Source organism: Sturnus vulgaris, chromosome 1 (genome assembly GCF_052056855.1).
Source record: "Sturnus vulgaris isolate bStuVul1 chromosome 1, bStuVul1.hap1, whole genome shotgun sequence".
NCBI lineage: Eukaryota > Metazoa > Chordata > Aves > Passeriformes > Sturnidae > Sturnus > Sturnus vulgaris.
The window spans coordinates 123,588,122-123,613,396 of NC_142243.1; the positions used below are offsets into that span (position 1 = coordinate 123,588,122).

The window sequence follows — 25,275 nt, forward strand, 5'->3', positions numbered from 1 at the left end:
GTGACAAATGCTAACTCAGGGCATGAGAACTGACACTGCACTTTACACCTAAAAAGCAGAATTCTCTTCCTGGGATAATGAACTTCAGGTTTTTTCTGGCATTGCATGAAAATGTCAAGGCAGATTTACAATCTATCTGAGAAAAGACATTCTCCTCAAGATCTGCTTCCTCAAAGACACATTTCCAAGGATGCCACATCTCAAAGGCTGCCTGAAGACATCAGCTAACAATTAGAGCTGCTACATCTCAGTGCTGCTGGAAGCCAACTCCTTATTGAGAATAATGTGATGGTTTACAGCATCTGCTGCCTAAACACAAGCCATTACCCTGAGAAAGAAAGACTGGAAAGGGCATTCTCTGACCCCATCCTATCTCCTTCACCTGAAATAGGATCAGTAAAGTCTAGTGTTTCTCATCTGGGCAGCAGAGTTCAGTGTTCCATGCCTCTGGAAAACCAAAGAAGAGATTAATCCAGCTTCCAGTAGGAAGGGGTCAGTTCTGGGCAGCAGAGATCATTCATGGCCTCCTGCAACACCAGTACCCTGCGCTGACATCCCTGTGATGAGCACTGTCAGTCAGTGCCCACTGTGCTCAGGGACAGTCCTGAACAGCCAACATAAGGGGCTTTCCATGCTCTGCTCCTGTGCACTCCTATGGCAAACCTTTCCTCTCTGTCAGAGGCTAGTGTATAGAAATCAACACGAACACCATCTTCCTTGGCCTCCTTCTACAACCTTAAACAAGTCCTCAAGGGATAAAATCTTCCAACCTGTCTTAATTTCCTACTGGCAACTGAGAGAATAGTTTTGAAAAATGCTTGATCCTTACCAGTTTCCAATGAATCGGGGATCACTCTGGTCAATGTACACAGTTGTCCTAGGATCAACATAGAAACCAATAAGAAGTCCTCCTAATAAGTATCCAGCTGCAGGTCCAAGTGCTCCCATTACGTACATGATGGCTGAGGAAATAAAAGGTCAGAGTCATACATAAATAAAATTAATGTTCCTTGTTTATTTACACATGAAATCACAAAGTAAATAATGCTTCTTTAAACAAGAAGTTCTGCACCCTAAAACTTTTAGAGATCTTTTTTGCAACCAAGGCAGCAACTTCTGGCCAAGTCACATACACATTAGTAAGAAGATTACTGCCTTCTGCACATTTTCAGTCAAATTATGCAAGTATACACTATTTTGGTATTCTGGATGGAAAGCATACTTGACTTCCATAAAATTTTTCCTATTTGGTAACATTTCATTTCAATAAAATCAAAATTATTTAACATATAATTTTTTTAAAAGTCTAACTAATGGTAGGGAAACAGAAAAGCAGAAAAGCGAAGAATAAAAATTGTAATTGGAGAGCAAAATACAACATTCTAATTTAGTTACCATCAGTCTAATACTGTGTATAAAAGATTGGTCCATTTTAAGAAATCAAATATTCCTATTTCAGAGATTGAGAGAACACACGTTCAAAAAGGAAAGTCCTACTTAACTAACTTGTTACCTTTCTATGGTAAGGTCACCCACCCAGTGGATGAAGAAAATGAGATGGATGTGGTTTTCCTGCATTTTAGTAATGCTTTTGATACTGTCCCTCACAGCATCCTTCAGGACAACTTCTCCATCTATGGGATGCGTGGCTGCAGGCTGTGCTGGGTGAAGAACTGGCTGAATGGCAATGCTTAAAGGGGGCAACTGGTCACCAGTGGTGTTCCCTGGGGGTCAATTCTAGGGCCAGTTCTGTTCAATACATTTACCAACAACCTGAAGGCAGGAGTTGAATCCATCATTAGCACATTTGCTGATGACCCCAAACTGGGAGGTGCTGATGACTCTTTGGAGGGACAAGAGGCCTTGCAGAGGGATCTACACAGACTGGAGCACTGGACAGCGATTAATGGCATGAAGTTTAACAAGTCAAAATACCAGATTCTGCAGCTGGGATGGACCAATCAGGCACTGATTAGTGTAAGTATAAACTGGGAGAGGAGTGGCTGGAGAGCCTCTCTGCAGAAAGGGCTCTGGGGGTGCTGGCTGGCAGCAGGCACAGTAAGAATCAGCAGCGTGTCCTGGAAGCCAAGAGGGCAAACCCCATCCTGGGGTGCATCAAATACAGAATCACCAGCTGCTCAAGAAAGGTGATTATTCCAGTGTGTTCAGCACTGGTGCAGCCTCACCTAGAGCACTGTGTACAGTTCTGGACACCACAATTTAAGGATGTGAAGCTCCTTGAATGGGTCCAGATAAGTGCAACAAAGCCGGTGAGAGGGCTGGAAGAAATGACCTATGAGGGGCAGCTAAGGACTTGAGGCTTCTCTAGTTTGGAGAAAGGAGGCTGAGGAGCAAGTTCATTGCTCTACAGCTTCCTGAGGAGGGAATCTTTACTCACTGAATCTTTTCTCTCTTATATCCAGTGACAAGATACACAGTAATAGTTCAAAGCTTCACCAGGGGAGGTTTACATTGGATCTAAGGAAGCATTTCTTTATTGAGAGGGAGGTCAAACACTCGTGAAGGTTTCCTAGGGAGGTGACAGACTTATCAGTGTGTTTAAGAGGCATTTGGACAATGCCCTTAGTAACAGATTTTAGTTTCTAATGAGCCCTGAAGCAGTCAGGAAATTCGGATGAGATGACCGTTGTAGATCCCCTCCAACTGAAATGCTCTGTTTTATTCCACTCTGTTCCATTCCCCTACAATATCTCTTTCCTTCCTTAATATATCCTGCAGTACCCACTCCTTTTAAGATGCTTCTGCCCTGCTTCTCATGCAGTCTGCCTGTAAGTATAAAAGACAAGGGGGTGGAAGGGTTGGTCTCTGCTGTCCACTCACATATCTTGTACCACCAAAACCCAAGCTCCAGCACAGCAACACTTGCTCAGCTGCTGTAGATCCTCTAGCAGCACATGAAAGAACTGATTATCTAATTCTCTGTGATTCTCTTTCTAGGTCCAGATGGTTACTGGACTAGTCCCTGTTCACAACAGGAGTATGCAGACTCCATCCTTTTTGGTCCCATCCTCAACCACACATGCTGAATCTTAGACTGCAGCAGCTGAAGAAGCATAACTGAGCTTGGGTTTCTTCCATGTTACTTGCTACAGTAAATTATGTCTCACAGATAAAATAAACAAAATAAAATCACTACATCTATCTGATTAAACCAAAATAACTTGCACATTTCTTACATTTTGAAATAAGAGAATGAAGAAAAAGAGCATTCATGCAAGTAAAAAGAGAGCCTTACTGCAGAAAAAAAAAAAAAATCACAGAAGTTACCACAAAAGGTAAAACTGCCTAAACAAAAAAATGCTGCCAGACCACAAATTGATTACACAGTTTTTTCATTTTTAAGTAATTTTTTGTAAGCATATTTTGGGGTTTTTTTAAACTGCAATTTTGAATATACAGATTTTGCTGAAGTCCTTTTCACATAATGGTTTTCAGAACTGTGTTCACTATTTAAATTTATTCCAGCCATGTTCCCTACTGAATTGATTGTAAACAATTCTCTGTATGCCTAAAATGCTCCATGAGACATTGCAACTCTGCTCCTTAGCAGCAAGTGGTTAGATAAATCCCACAGTAACTGTTATTTGCAAAATTCATGTCATGAGGAAGAAGAAAACCAACAACAAACAGAAAACTATCTTCACACTCCCACAACCAATAATATTGTGCTATAAATGTTTGCTTGGATAATTGATTCAGACAACTACAGCAAACTCAGATCTCTAAAATCTTTAGAGAAGAAACACAAAGGGAGTAAAAGACTGACTTAATCCATTCACTTCAGTATTCAGAAAAAATACTTATACTGTGCATTAATTCAGCTTTAGTACCACCACTGAAAGCAGCAACTGCTTAGGTTTCAAAACACTACCCAAAAGTGTATTTTGTACACCTGGAAACTTCAGAGGGTTTTCCTTGTAAGCAGAAATATTGCACAATAAAAATAAAAGTAACACTGTTCTCCTTTAGAGGAAGAAATTCAACAGTTTCAGGAGTATTTTAAAATTACTATATGCTGCTCAGGCTTCAAGATGTATTTGTTTTTAATATAACTTACAGACAGAATGTCACTTTCTAAGTCTTTCAGAAAACAAAGAGCTTCCATGTTCCTGGTCAATGGTAAGAGGAAGCATCAGCAGTAAAGTTCTTGAAATTGCCATTTTAAGATACATTGCAGTATCTTTTTCAGCATCTTATAATGGTCACTATCAGAAATTGGACAACTAGTGCAAGAAACTGATTTAGACTTATAAATGGGACTACACATAGAGCACTGCAAGCATAACGTTTCAGTGTTTCAAAATTAGGTACCTGAAAGAATCTGCCCCAAACTTTCAAACCTTGCTGTGGAAGTGAAGGGCAAACCAGCTCCATAAGTCACCCTGGCAGGCTACTCAAGGGTCCTAGACCCTTAAAATTCTGGTCACAGCCCTCACAGCTATATTCAAGAATAAAGACGTTTTTGATTCCCAAGTAGGCCACCAGGATTACTGGATGATATAGAAAGGAAACTAAACTGGAAAGAGATTCAATAAGGGTGTCATCAAAATTGTACCTGCTTCACACATAAAAAATCCTACAGGAACAGTTTCAGATTTTTTTCCACTTGGAACACTAGAAGGTCTCCACTTTTTGGCTGAAAAAGGTTCAAAAACATGTAGATGATGTATATAAGCACTTTCCTTTCAGCCTTCTGCCAGGGATTTCAGCTAACTCTTTTTGGTCCTCCCCCTTCAGGCCATGATCTGGGATCTTGATCTAGGGAGTTGCACAGATGTAACAGCCAAGACCTTTCAATGGAAGTAACAAACATTTTCCCCCCTATCGGGGGCATGCTGGAGTACTGTGATGCTAAGGCAGGGCACACAATATCCAGTATAAATTTTTAAGGAAAAATAAGGAAATACTAAGGAAATCCAGCATTTGTCTTATAAGCTCATAGCCATAAGCTTGACTGGTGCTTAGATTTGCAAGTAACCTTACTATTTCTAAGTCACAAAACGCTATGCTGTGAAATAGTGGCAATATGTCCTTTCCGATGATAAAACAAAGATTACATACATTCCAGGAGTTAGAAGTTCTATTCCAAACCATAAATTATCCTCAGTAGATAAAAGGAGGAAACTATTGTTTGTATAGACATATGGGCAACAACATCAATCTGAATCTCTTCTGATTGGGTTGCAGTGGAATGCAGGATTGCACCCCTCTGAGTTCCTGCACTCGCCACGCATGTTCAATGCTGACAAGTCACATTACAATTCTGTGGGAACATGGGAACACTGTTCTATGTGAACTCTTTAGGAAAGCACATCTGCAGGTCACCTACTGCTACCCAACTTCACAGAACCACAGAATATACCGGGGGCTGGAAGCCACCCACATTCCTAAGTGAATGGCCCACACAGAGATCAAATCCATGACTTTGGCATTAACAGTAACATGCTCTACCCAACTGAGCTGATCTCAGGGTGACTTAGAGCCATCTGAGAACTACTCACGACAGTCAACACAACCAGCTCAAACTGGACCTGGCAAAAGCTTTTCCCCAGAAGTCTGTTGTAGCTTGCTGATGCTGCTGTCATGTAGGATCCTAAGTCTTCAGAGGAAAGCACAGATTGTTTTACTAAAATTACACGGCCTTTAAACAAGACAATTTCAAAGACCAAAGACCTTGTGGATTCTTTGAAGTCTCCCTCTTCTCCAAAGATCTTAGTGTTGTGGTTAAGAGTTTCCATTACCAAGCATATCTCTTCCTCTGGGTGTACTTTCTCTTCAGTGATGAGGGATGGCCTTTCCCAGCTCTCTCAAACCTGGTCTTTCAGATCATAGCTCTACCTCTGACACAGACCATAGATAAGTAAAACATCCTGGTTCAAAGAGAGTGAGTTAAGTGCCCATTTTGACCCAAGATATCTAGCCACAGCAATTTTAATTCCTTGAAGCTTTGTACTGGAGGAGCTTCACTGCCTCATTGAGTATGTCCCCAGCATGGAATGCCTCAGGCTCTACACCATACTAACAAGGTGGTCTAGGTTTCAAAACTGCAGCTGGCTGTGACTAGCCAGGCTTAGCTATAAACTTCCATCACAGCTAAGATGCTGGATGGGAGAGTGGATGGGAGAGAAAAGGGGAATTAGTAACCTAATTACATAAGGAATTTACCTATCCATGTGAAATAAGATTAAACAATGAAATTCTTCATCACAAAGTTATCCTGGGACATGTTACAACGGATGCTGCCATTCTGAAAACATTTGACAAAATTATTATAGTGTCAATTGCTTTATTCATAGGAGATTCTTCTTCAACAGGAGAAAGCTTTACATACAGCCTATTGCAACACACTCTTTTTGACTACAGTAAGAGCTGAATCCTCTATGGATCTGAAAATCTATGTGTTCACACCAAGTGCATGAAAAATCTTTGTTGCCAAAGAATTTTTTTTTAATCTACCTACACTACTAAATTTAATGAGACAGAGGGGATAAAAATATTGTGAATGTCCTTTTCCTCTTCTAATTACATCAAAAGACATCTTCAGTAGGCTCTGTACATGGAAATATATAACATATGTCCCTGTGGCACCTTCAAATATATAGATGAACCCTCTGACTGTACCTCTTCATATTAGCCATGCTAGTACCAATTAAAGTCACAAGTCACATATTGGGCCTAAGATGAACAGAAACTACACATTAGTGAGCTACAACAGGTTGGCTGCTGGGCTCTAAAAAACATGCTTTGGTTAAAAAAGTAAAAACGAAGACATATATTGCTCTGCCCCTGTCATCTCCTCTGTGTGCACACACATCACCACACAGAGTTTATCACGAGAGGAGGAGGAACATTTCTGAAAGACCCCATTGTCCAAATCTTGGCAGCATATCACCATAGTTCAACTGTTCATTTCATACATGTGTAAGACAAGCAGAATTTGACTTTTATTCTATTTTCAATGGAAGTTTAGAATTTGCAAAACTCTGCAAAAGCTATAGGATGTATTCTGAAGGTATATTTTATATATGTATACAAGTATATGTATGAATATTTGCTATTGTCAGAATAATAGAGCAATTTTAATAGATTTTGCAGGATGCCTTTTAGTGGTATAGAATTATAATCCTTTTATATCTGTAGATTTCAAATTTTTATTCCAAAATCTTAAATGTCATTAGCATGAGGGTATTGATTGGAAAGGAGATATAAAAGACAGAAATTAATCTTCTATAATCATGAAGCAGAGTAGTAAGCCCAGAAGTGTAATATACTTAATTGAAGCAATAATTCAGTGTCTTATAGGCTGAACAACACTCTCATGAAAGAACAGCACAAAGAAGAATAAAAACACCAGAAAAAAAGCATCCAGGTGAATTTCCAAGGAAAGCTCTGTATTTACAGATTACTTGTTTACAATCTGAGGACTGAATTTAACAGAAATGCAAGATGAATTTACATAATCTTCAGTATTTATTTATGTGTCAAGAAATTAAAAGAGCTATAGGTTAAAAAAATAGTTGCAGGGTTACCACCTGGAATTTTGCATGCAAGAGAAGCACCACCAAGCTATGGTACCATGGCATCCTCTCCAGTGCTACCAGCAGACATTTCCTGGAAAGCTGTACTATGCAGTCACTGGAGAATGAAAAGCACTGTTATTTTGCTAGGGTATAGAGCAGGTTCTGATTTCTACACAGAACAAAGCTGACAGGCAGAGGTTTCAAAGGGGAACAGGTCCCAGCTGTCCCCTGTTCCTCTCATATCACAGCACTATGATGGGATAGGAAGGATCAAGCATAAAGGAGCTTTCAAAGAAACATTGCTCCTATTCATAAAGTCACATTTACCTCCTTCTGTCTAATTTCACCACACAGAAGCTAACCCCAAAAACATAAGGTTTAACCATTCTTTTGAGCCTGAGGACACAAAACTGAGTTGTGAGCAGAAGCCAGGCAGACTTCTCAAAAGCTTTTAAGTCAGGAAACCGGTTCACTTCCTTCTTTTCATCACGAACACACAATCAAACATATCTATACATGCTTTAGGGTTTTTCCTTTAATGTGGTTACTTGCTCCAAAACAATGCTTTGAGCATTACTGCAGTTCAGATAATAATGTCCAGTTCACATCTTTAAATCACTTCCTTTCAAAACATATTAGCGTTACCATGACTTTAATAGTCTCTCAGATCCAGTGTTCCACTCAAAACAATAAACAGAGCAACAAAACTACTTCAGTAGCCTCTCTTGATCTTTGTATAGAATATGTTTGTCACTATTTTGACAAGCAGATTCCACAGACCTGGAAGAGAAATTTCTAGAGAAATATAATTAAAGCATCATTTTACATGCCTACCACGGAAAAGAAATTAATGGTCCAGCTTACCATTTCATTAAAAAAATGCTGGAAGTTAAATTAAATAAAATATGTTTCAATTTTATTTAAGTGACTTGCCAACACCAGATGAAAAGTGTCAGATTTTTACTTTCCTCTTACAGCTTTATAACTAAGATATAATTTGCATTAAAACTGGTATCATTCCCTGATTTAAACAGCTACACTGCTTCATGCTTTGTGCTAATCATTTGTGGTTCATGTTCTAAAATATTATAATCATTTTCATTGGATCCGATTCTACTATATCCATAAAAACCCAGGAAAGAAAGCCCAAAGAAAACAAACTAAAATGGGCTGTCTGTCCCAAACTGTACTTCTTGTACACATTGTCCCTGCAATGCTGCTCCAAGTCACGGCTATGCTGTAGAGCCACAGTGCCTACAAAGAAATTCAACTTTCAAAATTTCACAGACTCAATACTTGTCTTTTGGTTACACTACCAGGTGCGTGCATTCAATCCAAAAATCTGAAAACACTGAAAATACCAAAGAAGAAAAGCTTATACTTGTATCATGGTATTTCTGCTTTATAGATACTTGGCTAAAGAAAGGATTGCCCCAAGGAAAACTACTCCAGTGCTTAAAATGAGTCTTTAATTCTTCATTCCTAAAACCTGAGAATTGTGGAAGCAGAAATCTCAGGGGCAACTGGAGACTGTCCTATTCTTTAGAGACAACTGTTTTTCTTGGAACACACAAATATTACTTGGGGAGTTTTCATCAAAATCTGTCTTTTCTCTCTTTATGTTCACCTATAAATAAACATTTCCTGATAATATTACCAAGAATGACTTGCAGTTAGCAAGTAAAAGTGAAAAAGACGCATCTGCTGAAAAAGATGAGTGAAAATGGCTGCAATTTCTGAGTGTAATTTCCTACCAGTGTGGTTAACTGAATTAGACATATGCACAAAGAAATTCTTAATTGGATAATTAAGCAAATCAGGTTCTATCAGCTTTATAAGTACTTAAACCAACTCTAAAACAAGAATCTTCTGGAGATATTGGCATTCCAAAAGCACATACAACTTTAAAGATATGGATAGCCCCCATTGATGTAAATTGTTTGCATGACCAAAGATAAACACATCTATACTTGCATAATTGGAATCTAAACTGAAAAAAAAAGATGTTCTGATATTCTTTCCATTAAGTCAAAGGCACTGCTAACCTAAATAGATGTTTGGGAATTTCTTTTTTTAAATAGAAGTGTCAACAACTGCATAAACGTGTGAGTAACAGTGATCTTTCTTAAAACTGCCATTTTTTTTTTCCATACATAGGAAATTTTGATATGGAAAAGTACTGTTATTGAAATTTAGATCTCAGAGAGATGCACACACTACTTGTGTTGAACAGTCAGAATGTCCGAAGAGATGCAACAGAAGGCACAGCTCTGCTCTTGGCTGTTACTTTCTGGAAATCAGCTCTAAAAAATGCTCCACATCGTCAAGTTTTTTAAGTTTATGTTGGTATGTTGCATTACAAACACAAGGTAACGTACCCCAAGCAGTTGACTAGGCATGAATTCCCAAATTCTGAGTTTTCAAAAGTGCATGTTTCTTAAAAATATTTTCTTTTCTGAATAGTAAGGCAACTGGACAGAGACATTGACCATCTGTATTAGCACTACTGAGTGACTCCTTGGTCCCTTCTGAATTCCTGGTCTGTCAGCATCACAAAGTTCTGATTACTCCAAAGAACAAAACAATGAAATGTCATAGAAGTAGTGTCCATTTCCATACAGAAAATTAGCTACTGAGTATAATTATTATTAACTAAATCATAAGCAAGCTACTACTACAAATTATTTTAAAACCTTTAACTAATAACTGGTTAGATAATTTCATTGTATTACTTCCCATTAATTCAAACACTGGGAGCTAAATCCACAGCAGAGAATTTAACATTCACATTAAGAGTATTCTTGAAGCCAGTGTGACTTCTCTCTTGAAGCAGGCAGTATTTGGCACTTCTGCACTAATACTCAGTGGTGTTCCTACTATAAGGACATTGAAGCTGTTGGCTGTCTTTAAGATAATGAAGCAGCCTCTTGACTCATTGGCATTCTTTCTACAAGGTCATGTCAAATGGGAATATCTCATCTCTGCCTTTTAATTGTTTGGCCTTGGGGTTTTTTTAATGGTTTGGCAGTTGATGCTACATACACACATTTAATTTTCACTGGGGATTATCCCCAGGCACGTGCTTATAGATTCTGCTGATCTCTGCTTCTTAAAACTGATTTTCATGTCCTTAGCATTACTTCTAACTACACTAGAGTGGGCAGGGTTGTTCACTTGCATGTCATCCCCTTTTCTGCAGGCTATTATAACTGTGAAATGTCAAATTGTGAAAGCTGAGATTTGGCCTTCAAGCAGACCTCAACAGGTAGATCCCAAATAAGAAAATGTAAAATTAAAAAAAAGAGAGTAAATTTAAAATCACAGCTGTAAAGGTCCATACCTACAAGACCAGCAGAACCCAGCCAAGAAGAGTATTTCAGAATTTTTGTATTATGATTTATTTTTAATTTGTTTTACATCATGTTCAGGTAGTCTAAGAGCACAAGCCAACAGGAATATATTACTCAGGTCCTTTCATCTCTCAGAGCTGGAAGAATGCACCCACTCCCAGAGGAAAAGCAGGGAAGAGCCCCGTGAAATTTATCAGGCACAGAACCAGATGTTAAGAGTATGACATCATGAACCATCAGAAGGACCAGGAATAAACACCAATTCCTTAGCAAAATCTCTATACACTAAATACCCAATATCTATGGATGTGGGCTTTTATTGTGCACAAAGCAGCTAATGGCACACAAATACCTGTTTTTCAGAGGAAGGTTTGACATGCAATCTTTTATACTTCATCATTATTCAAAGCCAGGTCCTTTGTGCCTAGGAAAGAAATGTGAGGAAGGAGTGGAAATAGACCAAATATCTACCAAAAGAGGTTAGGTGCTGATAAAAAAAAGTGCACTTTATATATATATATTCATTTTTGCTTTATCCCACCAGCAAGACAATAGAAAAAAGAAGTAAAGGGGGAAATTATTTCAATCACATTCCCTCAGAATTAATTTCCTTTCAAAAATTGGTTTCTGCCTAGGAGGCATAGGTTAATTATTGAAAATGTTGGTGATCATTTTTCCCTTCACTACCTCTCACTAACAGACTGCAAAGAAGAGCAAGCCACACAGCATTTCTCCTTATTTTCTTTGTAAATTGCACTTACATTTTCATCTTTTAACCGAAACAACAGTAATTACACTTCATTACTCATATCTGACTGAAAATCTGCCTGTAAGGAAAAGCCTATTATTCCAGTAATTTGCAGATGACCCTTTGAGTTTTAACATCTACTGTATTTCTAAAAAATTATTTTTCTACATTCAGAAAGGATGAAAGCTGCAATAGCTTCAATAAAAAATACATTAAACAACAATTGGCAAAGTGAAATGCAGAGCTGTATAGTCATATTTGAAGCAATACTGAAAATATTATTACAGGTCAAAGAGTCTGAAAAACAATTCCATCCATGTGTAACAGTTACAAATAGAGCAGACCGTTTATTTTAGCTGAAGGACAACACCACTATTTTATTAAAAACTCCAAAGCTTCAAAATACAGTCTTTATCTTCATAGGAACAACACTGTTTGGCCACTTTCATGAAACTGGAATTATGGTGAAATGTTTGATTCTGGAAAGAAAACTTGAGCTTTGGGTACTGGGTAAGGATCTCTCCTTTGTTTTCCACAGAGGGATCATAAGACAGACATGAAAGCTCATTCAACTCCATGTCCTGATTGGGGACAGAAGAGTTTCTTGCTGTAGCACCAAACTGAATCTCTTCACCCCAGCTATGGAAAAAAGTCATCAAGCACTGTCCCAGCAAATCTTTCCATCTCCATGGTTAAGGAGTTAATGGGTGCCCCACCACTGAGAAACAAATTGTTCTCAAATGACCCTGACACTCCTGACACAGCCCCATGAAATAGGATACAGAAGCACCGAGCTGCTGCTGCAGATCCCTGAAAACATCCTCCTAAATCTAATAAAGGGACACTAATCGTTAGAAATATTCAAGGAATCAGAGAAAATGAAATTGAGATCACAGGGAGTCATGGAAAAAAGAGGTGAATACAGTTTTCTAAGAAATCGAAAGGCAGGAAATTAATTTATATTTTTGTTTTGTAAAGAAAATCACTACAGACACCATTTGTTAGTAACAAACTGATTCTATAAATAAATATTATTCTATAAATATATTTCCTTAGACCATTTTAGTCAGGTCCTGAAAGAAACAATGTATGCCTCTTGAGGAAAGGTAAATATTGACAAGCAATGCCAATAATAAAATAAAAATTGTGAAAATATTTTAGTTTGACATTATAAGTAATGTATTTTACACGGTTTGTTTTGATTTTGTCTATGTGTCAAGCAAAAAAAAAATTTAAAAGCTAATCTGTAGCCCACCATAAAGATCAAAATAATTCAATATAAGTTAAATACTTCAACATGATCAAAACCAAATAATCCTCTCTACACAAAAAACCCTAAATCACTATATCGCTATAATCAAGATTTAATTGTATCATAATTTGTCAAAGCAAGACCATCACAACATTTTTATCAGTGTTATTAGAAGTGTAACTTTAAAAAAATCACTCTAACAAAAGCTTCTCCTATTGCAAATTATAATATTATAGCTACTTCTGTCTTTCTTTTTAAGATATAAATTGTCACTGTAATTTACAGCTCCATTTTCAGCTCATTCCCAGTTCCAATAATATATGTTAATATGTTAATAAAATACAGAAGTATTACTAACTTACAGTGTTGGCATTTCCAAGAGAAAACTATATTACAGGAATCTTCCCAAGATTATTTCAAAATAACATATATGGCTGACTTACAAAATCTGAAAAATTTCTAATCAGCTAAAGTTACTTTCACTAATTAGGTAATTTAATTATTCAGCTGACATGTTTTAGAGAAAATCGCCAATATCCTTTCATTTAGTCTGCAATTTAAAAAAAAAGAAAAGATTGTTCATTCTGGCTTTTTCTTTCTTTTGTGAGTAGAATTAGATATGACAGCTTTGTTTCTCAACTACTTAGATTAACAGATTATTAAGCATATTTTTATTCTTCAATAGTAAAAGATGATTTCACAGACATGAAAAATGTGGTGGCTAGAGGCTACGTGGAAATTACTTTAGACACACTTTCACAGCAGTAAGTTTTTTAACAAAATAGTTAACTCTGTTATATTCCTAGGGATATGGCTGATTCTCTGTAACTTTGTTTTAAGCTATATGGCTTTATATAAATAGAGCTTTGGATAGGGATAACACTGTAATGAAATCTGATTGAACACAGATGTCAGAGTAAATGAACATAACAGTCCTTTCTGGCCCAATAAAGCATGAAATTATCCCACCAATTCTCTTTTTGTCTCTAACCCAGTAGATTCTGCAGACCTCATCCTTTGCAAAGAAGGATGCCAAAAGACGAGAAGCCTCTTCACCTTTCCTTCCTGGCTATGATGCCCCAAGACATCTCCAAAGGCTTTACCCTGCTCACGAAAGGGCAGAGGTGCCCTGTGCACTTTGCCATTTCACGGATGTACCAGCCGAGCATTTAGCAGGGATAGTCCCAGCATGAGTGGTGGCCTCGGTGCTGGCTGCAGCAGCCAAGGAGCCCGGAGGCTGTCCCGAGTCAGCCTTGGGCATCCCTCTGTGCCACGGTGACTCCGAGAGCACCAAAGAGCAAGGACACCTCGGGATAACTGACCCGGAGCTGGTACTGAACACACAGACACTGCTAAAGCAAGCTCGGGAAATAACGTATAAAGTACCAGTGAAAATCAAATTTATTTCCTGATGTAGATTTTGCTCACTCAAGCAGTTCAGTGACCTTTTCTGTCTAGTATTTTCGCCCATTTGCATCCATTCTCATAGGGAACATTTTTTCAGTTATTTACACTAGGAAGATTCAATTGGAAGATTAACTTATGTACACAATCTGCAAACTATCACAACTTTCAATCAATTTACCACAAAAAAGCAATTTGTTGAAACTCGAATCTTATGTTTGCAAAGAAAATTCAGTTTGAGCCCTAAATCCCACTGACATTCACTGAAAGGTAGGTCCTTTGACTTCCTTGAGTCTCCTTGGGAAATTTTTAACTCAGTTATTAAATTATTCTGACAGAGAGAGAGAGAGATTGACAGGGAAGTCCTGAAGGAACAATACTGGAGTTGCTTGGAATAACTATGATTGCAAGTGTTATCAGTGGTCTCTGCTGCTGTCAGAGCTTTTCCAAGTCTAATGAAAATTGATCTGGCGTCTTTCCACTCCATGGGAGTTTTCTACAACATGTGACAGAAGAGACATGTCTTCACACACTGTTGGATCCTTAACTACATGTTCAGATTCATACTGATGAATTTGCCAACATAACAAGTGGAAGCCCGTAGCTCATAGACAAAGAATAAAAATGTCCATCACTAAAACCTGAAACACCTAGTACTTCTCCAAAGAGCAAATATAAAGCACATACTACATTTCTATACTGCACCTTACATCTAACTGCAATTGTTATCTACTACAGAGATCATTTTAAGAAACTATATTGCCATGAGATTAATTTATGACAGAGCAGACAATTTCAACAGAACACTCACAAATATTTATTAAACACACACATTCGAAGGTGCAGTGCAAGCCCTCGTTTGTCTCTCGTAAAATGATTGGTTGTCATTGTACAAGAGACACAATGTGAAAGTTAAAAGAACCAAATGCAACACTAGCAAGAAGGCTCTTAAATTTTCAATCGCCCTTTAAATCATACTTGCTTCTAACAAACTCTGCAAAATAAAAACAATGTGCAACAAAAAATTGCCTCAAGAACAAAAATTTCTCTATAACACTCCCTTGATCTAAAACTTGTATAAATTATTTATATATGCAGAACATGCTTAGATCCGTATGTTTGTATCATCACACAGATAACTTTATCTGACACATGCCTATTCTCTAATCCCAATTGCAAGTCTCTAATAAATGTTAAAAAACGTCCCAAGATTACAAGTCTACTTCTGCCATCAGTGTTGACACTATATTCAGACCACAAATGGCTCAGACAAAACAAAACAAGTTTTAAAAGGGTCTTTGCAGCACTTCTGAGGAACACAGACTTCCGGATCCTTTAACCTCTTCAGCTGCTTTTATAAAGCATATCATAGTGACATTCATACCCAGAACACAGAGCTCAAAACACTGAAAACATGGCACAGTAAATTCAGCTTTGAGATGTCTCATGGTAATTTCCTTTTCCACCAAGCAGCTCACCTGCTGCATGCCTAAGGTCACTGCATGTTACACTGGAGTAACATATCCTTGCCTAGAGGCCGATTCTAACCCCCAAACTGTGTAAACTCTTCCCAAATACATCACGGCTGCTCCATTTGTGCTCCCAAACACCACAGCTACTTTGCTCATCACTTTGTAAGTGCTTTGTGGAGATTTTCTGAGCCAGTGACATGCTTACAGAACCAAGACTCTTGCTGGTTCAAGTGCATTTAAATCACCATCTGCTAACTCATAAAATAAACCACTCAGGCAAATGTTTCTTTCAGAACAGACAAATGATAGTAACACAGCATTATGCTTTTCAAACACTAAAACTGTTGGGAAAAGATTAGCAACTGAAAAATCAAAACAGTGCAGTGACAGCAGCAGAGATGTGGTAGCAGAATCAGACATTTGTTCCTAGCTAACATAGCTGAATAACCAAACTAAAACATTATTTCTCTGTTTCATACCTGTGAAACTGTATAGGTAACTCTAACAGAATGCATCTCCTTTTACAGTGGAAGAACAATTCAGAGGTACTGCCCCAGGCTCTTCTCTTCAGGATATTTAGCACACTGCCTTTTCTACCCATTTTTTGTGAATACATCCATTCATTTCTGTTGTACCTTTACAAATGTCCACAGAGGAAGTATTCTGACACAGTAATTTTGTTTGTTTCCATAAAATCACAGAAAATATGTAATGTTTCAATGATATAATTGACTCAGAAGATGCAATAAAAAAACTATTTGCATAGTTTTAAAAGAAAAAGTAAAAAGCTTGGATCACACCATGTCATCTTTTACACTGATGTGATACAGGAAAAAAAACCCACAGAAATCAGTGAAATGCCTTCAGACCGCCAGAGGAAGAAACAAAATTAGAAAAGAGCCTTCTCCTCCTTATTGCCCCATTTCAGGAATATCCTGAAGACTCTTAGATGGACAACAGCATTGATTAGTGGAACTATTTAGCATCTGCCTTTTCAGTAAGCTCACCTGAGTCACACGTTTTATGTGCTATGTTAACTGTTGCTACTTTATTCCACTCAAAAGAAAAGAAAAAAATAGGCAGCTTTCATTTCTGTAGAGATTTTCTTCTAGGAAACAAGCATGTGCAACAATTCTAAAATATTTTAGCTATTACTATTGACTGGTTTGTTTAATTTCCTTTCCAATGTCCTCCGCTGGTCTTGCACCACAGTACAACTTCCCAGAGGACCTTCCCTGCCACAGGCCAAGGATGTCATCACTCAAATAATACAACTTCAGGTATCTGTGGCCAGGGAAGAGGTAAAGGAAGGCAAAACAATCAAGTCTTAAAGAATGGAGCTATTCCCCCTCCTGCATTTATAATGAATAAAATAAAACCAACCTAAAAGCACATGCATAAGCAGCCCTGTGACAGTGGAGGTATTGACCTCTGCAGAGACTCATCAGCTTTATTTATGAGGGGAAAGAAAAGCCAGGCTTGGAAACATGCCCTTCCCCACCGGTGGGGTTCAGTGCTGGTTCCCATTAGCACTGGTGAATGGTGGTATCCTGCCTTATGGCTTCACACAGCTTTTTCAGCTAACATTTCTGCAGGATCCCCTACTTCCATTTATTGCCATTTCTAAAAAACAGAATGCATTATTCTGTCTTCCTATTCTATTCATTTCTAAATGAAAATTCTTTGACCTTATATTGTAAGAATAATGTATTTGGAATCAGAATAAATACCTTACTGAACTGTAACATCCATCTCCCTGTGTGCTATTCAGTGAAAGAACAGCATTAATCTCAAAGGTTATTCTACACTATTTTTATTTTTTAGATCAGATTCATCACTGCAGTATCCAAAAGCAGATTACAAACACTTCAGCATGAATATAATTTCTCCTGGTTTTAAGAAAAGAAAAGGAGATGTTTGAGGTAAGGGAGGACAAGGTGAGTTTGGCAGCTTCCTAGGGAGATGTCTGCTTGTTTGTTCAAAATGCAGGGAGAGAAATTCCTACTGTAAAGAGAAGAAAGGGAGCATTTCTATTATTGGGGTGACCAATCCCTGTTACATTTTCTCCATTTATCACTTTATCATTAATTTTCAATACTTAATACTGTGTAAGACAAAACTGCTTTTATATTTGGCTTCTATTCTACACAAGCATCACATTTATGAATAATGTATTACAATTCATTACAACATAACCCTGAAAATTTGTATTTACAAGTGTGTAAGAAGCTTATCAATGGATAATGTAACTGTTAGCTACGGTGTGGGAGTTTCAAACAGTTGCAATAACAAAAGGGCAAAAACTTCTAGAGAAAATATTCCACTGAAAAATGTGCACTGAGGAAGCCATCATTCCAAATATGATATTAAAGTAAAAGCTTCTCTTCCAAAAGACTAAAAACACATTACCTATTCAGCTAAACACCTCGCATTTCAAGAAAGTCTTTGACTAAAGGAATGAAAGTTGTTAAAAATCCAGATGTTTGTGGCAGCTGCTTCTTCTGTGGCTCAGGTGCTGTGTGGGATTTCACCGCCGTGTGTTCAGGGTTCCAAGAGCCACCCGCTCCCCAGTGCCCTGGCTGTCCCACCGCATGCCATGAAGGCTGGCAGACACAGACAAGCTGCACACCCGGCAGAACCTGCCATGGCAGAGCAGCTGGAGGTTTGCTTGCTACCAGTCACAAAATCTTTGAGGGCACACCAGGGAAGGGCAGCAGCCTGCATCCACAGCACAGGGAAAGGAGCAGTGCAGAGACCTCCCTCCAGGCAGCACACCCCATGGAAACACATCTGCTGCTGACAAAAGCTAAGGGACAGCCCTCAAAACAGCCTCCAGATCCAACTCAAGTTAATGCTAAACTAGCACTGTAACTCTCATCTAAGGCTGCACTCAATGATTTTAGAGGTCTTTCTTCTCCAACCTAAATGATTCCAGGATTCTATGTACCATGTAAACTAGTACCTCAGCAGTAACAATGTTCAGCTGGAGAGCCCCAGAAGACTAAAGAGACAAAAAAGCTATGCACTTAAAAATCCATCAAAACGGGAAAATCCAAGCATTTCTGATCAGCTTTCTTCTTGTAACATAAATAATTATCAAAGGCTGTGACCCTCATCCAGTACTTTTCATTTATTCCTTGGAGATAGTATAGATTAATTACCTTGTTATGCAATTCTTGGGCGACATGGTAATTTGTAGTGAGAAAACTTTAATTGCACAAAAACTGTACTAACAGGCAATTAGTGTGATAAAACACCATATTAACTGCAATGTGCTATGGAAGTTTGCTCCCACAATGGAATAATAAAGCTGTTTATACAGATAACCATTAACAGCAGAAGTGACACAGTGATATTTAAATGCAGGCAATATCTAACCAAAACTAAAGTTTGTAGATTACAACTCAAACTGGATTATATTGGTGCTCCTGCACAAAGAATAAATCATCACAGAGATCATCCTTTGATTAACATACACTGCTGAAATCCATCAGAGAAACATTTATAAATATAAAAACATGTAAGCCTGAAGCCACAGAGGACCAAATGGAAAAAGTAATCCTCTCCAGCATACCGGAGTCTAGTTATGTCTTGAATGATGTACAAGAAGAAAGTAAGAATTACATAGAGAGGTGACCTTCAACCAAATGGGATTTTACTTGTATTTTCCACCCAAGAATGAATGGAAATTGAAATGAATAAAAATTGAGAATTAAATAGCAAAATGTATCTCAAAATGTCAAGCTATGCAAATAAGTATACACTGATGGCTAAACACTTTCCCATCAAAAGTAGTTTTGCCATCAAACTCAGATTAATAAAAATACCTGCCCAAAACTGTTTCCACAATGGAAAAAAAAAGTTTATTTCTCCCTAATTGGTTTGGCGACTTGAAAAATGTTTAATAAACTACATGCCTTTCCATTATTTCAGATTACTTGAACAAATGTAGTACAAAAATCCCAAGAGGCCTTGTTATCTGCTTAAAAATGGAAAAGTTGTACAGATCAGACCCTGCTCCCACTCAGTATCAGGTGTACCTCATTACTTTCAGAGGGAACATGTACGGTTAGTTGTAATTTCTTAACTTTTTTGGAAAGCTTTGCTAAATCTAATGCTCATTAGATGCCAAGTTTGAGAACCACAAGAGCAAGGCAGTAACCTACCACGACTCTGGTCCTTGTAATCACAAAAGCATTAGTATTAATTAAACGCCTCCAGACCTCCCTTTCTGCTCTGACTGTGCTTGCTGTCGAGCTAATTGCTTCTCTCCTCCAGCACAACTTATCGTGTCTGCCCTGCTGTAGAGCAGCCAACTTCATGTTTTCTAAACGGGATGAATACCCTGCAGACAGTAACTGTGATTGCTTCAGATCTTTTCAGGGTTCTTTGTAAGACAATTGAAATGTTTTATGCAGACAAAATGATTTTCAGATTTTTCTTCATCTGAAGTTTTCACGTTAGGAAATTAGTTGAATTATAAAACTCAAAATCTCGGTGGCCTTTTTAAAGCAAGATCATCAATTACCAAGATGAGTAGGAAAGTCTTGATAGTGGCTGACATCACTATTGCAAAGCATAACATTTGCAGGACTTACAAGAAGGACTTATTTAATATAAAGATTAAGAAGCACTAAAGAATCTAGAAGATATGAATAACAATTATGTTTATTAAAAAAAATCTTAGAACTGATGGCACTGACTTGTATTCTATTATTACTTACTTGACAATCCCACATAAGAAGATTACTGTCTATTTTGGCACAATATATAACAAGAGTATATAGCACATCACCAAGGGGTTGTATCACACCCACACATATTCTTCAAGTCAAATCTCCCACATCAGAAAACCACCAGCTGTCAGTTCCCTGAGCTCCATACCATTTTGCTACTCCAGAAAATTAGGGGGAAAAAAGCAAAAGAGTCAACCAGTCTTTTTAACAGGAGTGCAACACAGACTAAATTAAGGGCAGAATTATTGTATCATTCTATGGCCCCCTGCACATAAAAATAATCATGTTGCTCCTCACACTCTCTTATCCTGATTCAATAGAAAAGCAGCAGACAGCAGTCCTAAGAGCATCCAGCAACTCTGACACAGTCACAAGGGTTACATTAACCCATCCCTTCTGATGCTATGCTACAAATTCTTCTAGTATCTCCAAAAATGCCATGAAATCTGGGACAAATCCAGCACTAGAAGAGTTGTTGAGCCCCGAACTTGTATTCTGGAGAAATCCTAATGCTCAGACCACAAAATAATTTATCTTGAACATCCTATTAAGCTAGACAATAGAAATGTACTACATTCCTGATATACTGCACCATTTTTTCCTGTCAGGTACAATCCAAACAAAAAGCAGCTGGCTCATAGTGTAGAATGCCTACCTGTTAATATAAACCTTATGGCTACCAAACTCTTCCACCACAACCACTCATCAGTCCTCACTGTCTCTCCAGTTTCGTCTACTCTTCCTAGCAGAACATGGCCACCTTGGACCAGCAGTTAGGAAAAGATTTCAGTATGCCAACTTGGGCAAACCATGAGATGTTATTTCTCACATATCCTGAAACTGCAACACACGATAGATCCCTTCCTCAGTCTCCATAACACCTAAGGTAATTATAAACACACAATATAAATCTGAGAATAAAAACGTGGAGTTTTCTTGAAGGCGTGGCACTGCATCAGACCCATGGTAAACTCTTATTTTTGTAAGATTTAAATTTGAAGTGTGGGGATGCAGAGGAGGATGAAGAGGGGAATAAGCATGAAAGGAAGATCTATCTGATGATATACAGCTCTCTTTCACCTTATCCAAATACTTAAAATTTATTATTAGTTAAAGAAAGGAGTAATAGCTGCTCAGTAGCTCAATAGCTGCTGACAGTGTAGGAACTCTTAAAATCAGGATAGTTCATACATTCCTCCGTTTTTCTCTGGCTAATTGAGTCTCTTATCCTTAGTGAAGATGAGAAGGTATATATGTAACCTGACTCACCAGGCTTAAAACCTCTTTTCAAGTTCTTTCCCCTTAGCTGGTCTGGCCAATATTAGTCCGTCAGTTTTACCTCACTTGTCATAGAAGGCTGATCATCTTTTAATTATCAAATGCATGGGGGCAGTAGTCTTAACCACACTTTTAAATTTACTTTTCAAGGCCACATGCATCCCTACTCGTTGTCTGTGTACTACTTGCTTCTGAGTGTCCAAAGCTAGTGCAATTAAGCATAAACTCAGTAAGAACAATACATGACCCCATCTAAGCAAAAATCAATTGCTAACAAACATCAAGACAAGAAGCAAAAGCTAATGAGGGGAGGTCTTTTTTTATACTTCTCCATATGCTGAGTCACAGAGATACTCCTAAGCACAGAGGGCACTCTGAGAAGTGCTCAAGTGCTCATCTTCCTCATCCCAGAGGTTCTGAAGAAGCCATGGATAGGAGTAAACACATGGATACTATTGCCTACTTTGCTTCTGCAGTCAAAGAAATTCACACCAGCCAGCTCTAACGTTGACATTATAATCATAATTTCATTAAACTGTTCAGTCACTGAGGTCAAGGATTATATAGAACTTCTATACATCAGTAGCTACTTAGCAACTACAATTTGGAGTACAGCTCTTCCTTCAAGCATCAGTTCAGTCCTCAGCTATGCTGTTGAAAAATTACTTACAGTACAACACTTCATTACAACAATGCAGTGCTGAGTTCAGAGTGTTTTTACTCACATTGTGTAACAGGACTAATATTCCTCCAGCAACACAATGCAGATGTGGTAATAAACTCAGAGTTATTTGCTTCAGACAACCTCAAAATCCCACTTCTTTCCCTAGGTTATGCTATTAGCAGAAGAAAGAAACAGGTTTTTTAAATTCTTATTCCATATAGCTTCATATATATATATATATATATATATCATATAACTTACCAGATAAATGCCTATATCAATGTGCATCAGCACCACTTACTGCAAACTCAAAAAGCTCATGTGCTATTTTCTCCTGTGACTATAACCATTCCCTAGGGATACCTTCACTATTTCTGTCACTAGACAGCTGTATTAAATCAAGTTGATATGCACTGCCCATCATATATACAACAATTACAGACTCTACTATTATGTAACAATTTTTTTACTATTTTAAACAGGAGGATTATTACTGAAGCTATTTGCACTCTAGGTTATGCTCCTCATTAAATCTCTTTTTCCCTCACTGGGATGAATTAAGAAGCAGAAACACAAATTTAGATTTAAAAATCACTAAATGAAAAACTATTTTGCTACTGATTTTCAACTCCAGCTACTGAAATGGCAGGAACCAGTGAATGGCAAGGAGAGGCACTTTGGGCAAAAGTGGAAAATGCTGTTCTGTGAAGAAAAAAGCATGGCAGAAGCGAAGCTTCTCTGGTCTCTGCATTGTCAAAACTCCCTTGTTAGGGACTTTCCTGTACTCCAGAGACTTAGAGCAGCATCCTCAGCCCTTCCCATGGGCTCCAGATACTGTCCCTGGCAGGTGCCTCCTGACCAAAGTCCAGTCTGTCTTTGTCCCTCACTGTCTTGGAACACACAGAAAAGGCACTGACAATCCCATGCTGCTGACACTTAACCAACCTCCTCTTCTCCTTCATTTTTCCTGGGGCTTTTTGAGCTGAAAGTTCCTATCTAACCAGCATACACAGGTTATTCTGCTCATGAATTTCACATGGGTTTGACCTCTGAGCCTATGAGCTGATTCCCTTGTAACCTTTGATGGAAAAGATAGTGTTTTCAGTTGTTATACAAAGCAAAATCTACTGAGTTAACAGCTCAGCTGAATATAGCAAGCTTCTCTTCATGGACAGGGAGAGCTTAACACACAGCAATGTCAGATAACATCTTCCAGAGTATTTCCTTTAGATATTTGTAGATGCAAATGAGGCTTGCTTGACACATTCTGTTTAAGTAATCACAGGTTAGCAGCCACCACAATTATTTCCCTGTCGACTCTGGATTATCTACAAAAAGGCACTACTTGAAATTACTTCTGGGGAGGTTGGGTATTCAGATTTTAATCTAATCAGAGAATGAAAAATAGAGAAGCAGGAACCAAGGTGTGATTGAAAGCAGTTGACTTCAGAAGCACACCAGCACCTTTCAGTGGTGTCACCTTTCACCTGGTGTCAACAGCTGTGAAGAAATCCAGGACAAACACTGGAGTAAACTACAACTTAAGTATAAAACAGCAAATCACAAGGTATCAGAAGATAGACTCAGCTAATATCTGAATGCATTATCTGAAATATTCTGACTCTAGAGGATAGCTTAATTAATATAGAAAGGAAAGGGTACAATCACAGGGGAACCCTGCCAGGATTTAATTTTTGTAACTTCAAAGAAGTTGACTGAAAACAGGTAAATATGGAAAGGTGTCGCTAATTTACAAAAGCTTGTTAAATTCAAAAAAGTGAAGAGCTGGTAGCAGCTGGATTTCAAGAAAATCACTGCTGAGACACGCTTGAGGATTTCATTCTAAACCAGTAAACATCAAAGATAAAAGGTGCAGAGGGCAACCACCAGATGGAGGTCCTACTGTGCATGGTGCAATGTAAGTAAAGTGTTAACGTCAATATAAGCAAGGAAAGAAGTGGAAGCACTAAAAAAAATATCCTGGCAAGCTAATGTAAAGGAAGCAAGCTGCTGAAAAGAAACCTGTACTGAAAATGGCGAAGAGAATCAAAGATGAACAGCACAGCAGCATACAATTAGTGGACATGCAGCACTACTTGGCAAGCACTTCACGTGACACAATTCATCTACCTGCTTGTTCAAATTACAAGAGAAAAGATACATGAGTTTTTTTCTTACTTCATCTCCTTCAAACTCACCACAAAATGTAACTCATACCAGAGCATGATGTTTTTCACTGGTGTAATTTGTCTTTGCTGCCAAGTAAGCTGTTTACTTAAATGAGAGTTAATATTTTCTGATTAGATTATCGGGTCTAATGGCAGCATAAAATAACTTGAATTTCTGACTGCACTTCCTGATTTCTCAGGTAAGAACAAATTCCTTATGTCAGAAAAGAAGAGTGGTTGAAAGCCCCAAGTTCGTTAGCTCTTTCATTAATGCTGGCAGTGTCTAAATTTCTGGCCTTGTGACAGCACAACAGATGCCCAAACTCTTCAGCAGCAGAGCAGGACAGAGCCCATGCATCTCCACGCTGCTGAGCACTGATATATTTGTTCCCATCACAGGAAATGTCCTATTTTTTTCTGGGCACTTGGAAGGAGTTGAAATATAGATTTGGCTGACTCAGGTGAAATCAGCCTGCATGCGCACTGCAGAGCTGTCTGCTGTCATAAGTTTGCTTGCTCCAGCCCATGTGCCCACATTATCCAAATGAGTTGAGGTAAAAGGACCACAGTGCTTGAATAAAAGAACAGACACCAGGAATCAGAAAGCCAACAGTTTGTTCCCTGTTCCAACTGTGCCATTTCAGAGCTTTCCAATTACAGCC

The 25,275-nt window shown here is 38.2% G+C and overlaps 1 protein-coding gene across 1 annotated transcript in view; it reads right to left on the reverse strand.

Annotated features, from left to right (window-relative positions):
• SLCO5A1 (solute carrier organic anion transporter family member 5A1) overlaps positions 1 to 25,275 on the reverse strand; it is a 74,809-nt gene that overhangs the window by 41,067 nt on the left and 8,467 nt on the right. The window contains exon 2 of the mRNA XM_014883500.2: positions 830 to 962. Within this exon, the coding sequence (XP_014738986.1) occupies positions 830 to 962 (133 nt within the window). The remainder of the gene's footprint in view (positions 1 to 829; positions 963 to 25,275) is intronic.